Source organism: Gregarina niphandrodes, assembly GCF_000223845.1.
Source record: "Gregarina niphandrodes unplaced genomic scaffold scaffold00001, whole genome shotgun sequence".
Classification (NCBI taxonomy): domain Eukaryota; phylum Apicomplexa; class Conoidasida; order Eugregarinorida; family Gregarinidae; genus Gregarina; species Gregarina niphandrodes.
This window is the reverse complement of record NW_011645773.1, coordinates 402,915-405,971: the sequence shown is the minus strand read 5'-3', so window position 1 is coordinate 405,971 and position 3,057 is coordinate 402,915. Positions and strand designations below refer to the sequence as shown.

Sequence of the window (3,057 nt, the reverse complement as noted above, 5' to 3'; positions counted from 1 at the left end):
CCCCCCGCATCTTTGCTCCACCACATGTTCGGTCCAACAAACCTTTCGGTTGGTACACACCTTTCGGTCCTGCCCCATATTGAGGTTGTAGAATGATCCACGATGCCGCCATCGACCTTACATGGGTGAGAATCTGGACTACCCCAACTACTTGCTCAAGCAAGAAGCTATATGGAACGCCAGTTTGGGCCCCCGCCTTATGCAGGGCGAGGAGGAGGAGGAGCAAGCCGTGCCCGTTGTGGGGGAGCCGCTAGTGTCGTTTAGAGCACCCCCCGACGAAGGATGGTTGTACAACTCCGAGGCGCCTCCGAACTTCCAACACGGCGACTTCCTCGGATCTGGGTACGTACACTCCAGCCGGTCACTCCTCCACCATCCCCCACTGTGTTCCCCCCCTTCCACCCACTGTGGTCCCCCCCTTCCCCCCACTGTGGTCCCCCCCTTCCCCCCACTGTGGTCCCCCCCCTTCTATTCCCTTCCTACCGCTCCCCTTCTATGTTTCCCCACCTTCTGGGGCGTTCTTTACCTAGCATGCTCCTTTCTGTTCTTACGAGTCGGAATCATCGGTCTCGAAATCCTACCCGGTCCTGTTCCCTGGTCGAGGCAATTTGATGTTTCGTTTTGGTAGATGGCGAGAAGAGTTGAGGAAGAGATGGACGTGAGTTTTTTTTGGCTTCAGAGTTCGTTGCCTCGTGGTCCCAAAGGCTCTGGACAGAGACGAGACTATGGTCTTAGAGTCCCGGAGGTCGCGGCGCCAGGAGATCGCGGCGCCTGAGACTGCCGAGGTTGCTGTGGGCCGTCGGAGTTGGCCCCACGTGCTGGTGGCCCCACGTGCTGGTGGCCAGTTTAGAGCTCGTTGTCCGGTGCGAGTTGGACGGAGCTGTGTTGATGGAGGAATGTGTGGAGGCCTTCAACGACGTGTGTTCTTTCACGGAGTTCGACGAAGGAGTCGTGGACGCGGTCGAACCAGAGTGTGGTGGGGACTCTGGTGATTCGGAAGGCGGGGTCTGCAACGTCGTTGGCGGTGACATCTAGTTTGTAGAAGCCGATTTGTCGCTTGGTACGCTGGACGATGGCCTTGACGGCGGGCTCATATTGCGCGAGGAAACGACGACAATGCCCGCACCAGGGCGCATGGAAGGTGACAAACCACTCCTTTTCCTTAAGACTCTGCCGCGCCGTCCGATTCGCCAAATAGCGGTCAAAAAACACGCCGTTAATGTCCATTGGCGCCAACTCCACATCGCTGCCGCCTTCCACCGGCATCGACTCGAGCAACTCATTCTTCTGGTACGGCTTCAACCGGCCGCCCTTCAGTGCCTGCAGCCAACTGACGGCACCAAGACCCTCATCATTGCGCTTATCGACCTGGCTCGGAGGGTGGCCGTTGGCCTCCCCCTCGGGGTCGTTCTTCTTCTCGGAGTGGTTCTTCCCGTCGGGTCCAGTAGGTTTGGGTGCGTCCCAAAGATATTTGAGTCCGGTGAATCCGTCGATGACCACGATGCTCGGCCAGTGTTGGTCTTTGAAGTCTGATCCGAGGAGAAAGTCGAGGACGCCGAGTGTGTCGGGTGACTGTACCCAGATGCGCATGAGATCCATGCCGATATCTAGGGGGTTTTGCGGGTCCTGTTGTCTTCGAATCGTTTCTTCAGCCGTGACGCCCATTTGTTCTTGTACCTTTGCTGCCAAAGAGGGTGGTTTTCCAATGGGCATAAGACGGGAGGGCTCGTCTTCTGAGAAGAAGATAGCGGCGTATCTGCACAGAGGGTGTATCCAAAATCGGGAGTTTGCTTTCCATTCAGTGACGGGAAGTTGTTGGCATTTGTTCAATCTTCTGAGTCTATTTTTCTGACGTGCTTTGAAGGCTGCAGCTTTCTGTAAGGAGGACTGCGGTAAGACGTCGTAGTGGCGGGGACGTGTGTAGAGGGACAATGCGTAGTATGCGGAAGTTAGCAGCGAAATTCCTGAAAGCGCAATGAGGAAGATATACCTCTTGTGCATCAATTTTATTCATCGCAAAAATGGGATGCGGACACTCCGTATGTACTAGAGGAACCCCAAGCTCTTTCGAGGGAGGTGGACAAGCGGTTCGGGACGTATTCAAAGTAGGAAAGCTATTAGGCTCCGGAGCCTTTGGACAAGTCCGTGAATGTGTCAGTATTAAGACTAACGAGGCATACGCCATGAAGATAATGCTAAAATCATCACAGGAGCGAGGTCACTGGTCTAATGAAAATATGTTCCGAAGGGAGATAGACGTACTGGCCTCGCTAGACCATCCATATATAGTGAAATATCACTCTTTCTATGAAGACAAAAACTATCTTTATGCTGTACTCGAAAAATGCGAGGGGGGTGAACTGTTCGATCAGATACTCCAACAAGGCTGTATCGCGGAAGCTAGATCTACTACTCTGGCTTTCCAAATGTTAACTGCGATTAATTATGTACACTCTCAGGGCGTTGTACATCGCGACGTTAAAGCTGAAAATTTCTTGTTTTCTGTAAGACACACGTATCCGAGTGTGGCACATATCCAAGTGTGGCACACATATCCAAGTGTGGCGCACATACAAAAGTACGCATCTGATGGATTGTAGACGGATAGTAATGACTCTGATATAAAACTGATCGACTTTGGTATGTCTGAACGGCTAAGTGCCGGTCAAGTTCTAACGGACGTGTGCGGTAGCCCGCACTATCTCGCTCCTGAGCTGATACGGCGAAAGTATGGTTTCAAAGCGGATGTGTGGGCGCTGGGAGTCTTGGTGTATTTGATGCTATACGGTAAGTATCCCTTCGACGGTAATGGAACCAGTGCCATTGTGAAGGAGATACTGACCAAGAAAATAGATTGGACTACGAGTCAGGATAAACCGCAAGTGTCTGACCTTGCCCAATCGTTCCTGAGGTTTGTATTACATAGGAACCCCGATAAGCGTCCAACACCCAGCGAAGCAATCAAACATCCCTGGCTTGCAGTCGCTCGAAATCGCCTGCTTTCTGCAAGATCAGACTCGCCCCGTATGCCCAGCCCAGCCACTTGTACCCCCCCCC

The 3,057-nt window shown here is 53.1% G+C and overlaps 2 protein-coding genes across 2 annotated transcripts; one reads left to right on the top strand and one right to left on the bottom strand.

The window, feature by feature from the left end:
- Positions 1 to 846: 846 nt before the first annotated feature.
- On the bottom strand, positions 847 to 2,001 carry GNI_005530 (thioredoxin domain protein; the record flags this gene model as incomplete). The annotated part of the gene is made up of 1 exon (XM_011130318.1): positions 847 to 2,001. The coding sequence occupies one exon, from the start codon at positions 1,999 to 2,001 to the stop codon at positions 847 to 849; it is 1,155 nt and encodes a 384-aa protein (XP_011128620.1).
- Positions 2,002 to 2,021: 20 nt separating this feature from the next.
- GNI_005520 (putative calmodulin-dependent protein kinase) lies at positions 2,022 to 2,875 on the top strand (the record flags this gene model as incomplete). The annotated part of the gene is made up of 3 exons (XM_011130317.1): positions 2,022 to 2,504; positions 2,601 to 2,787; positions 2,832 to 2,875. 3 exons carry the CDS (start codon positions 2,022 to 2,024, stop codon positions 2,873 to 2,875), a joined length of 714 nt encoding a protein of 237 aa, XP_011128619.1.
- Between the last annotated feature and the right edge of the window lie 182 nt (positions 2,876 to 3,057).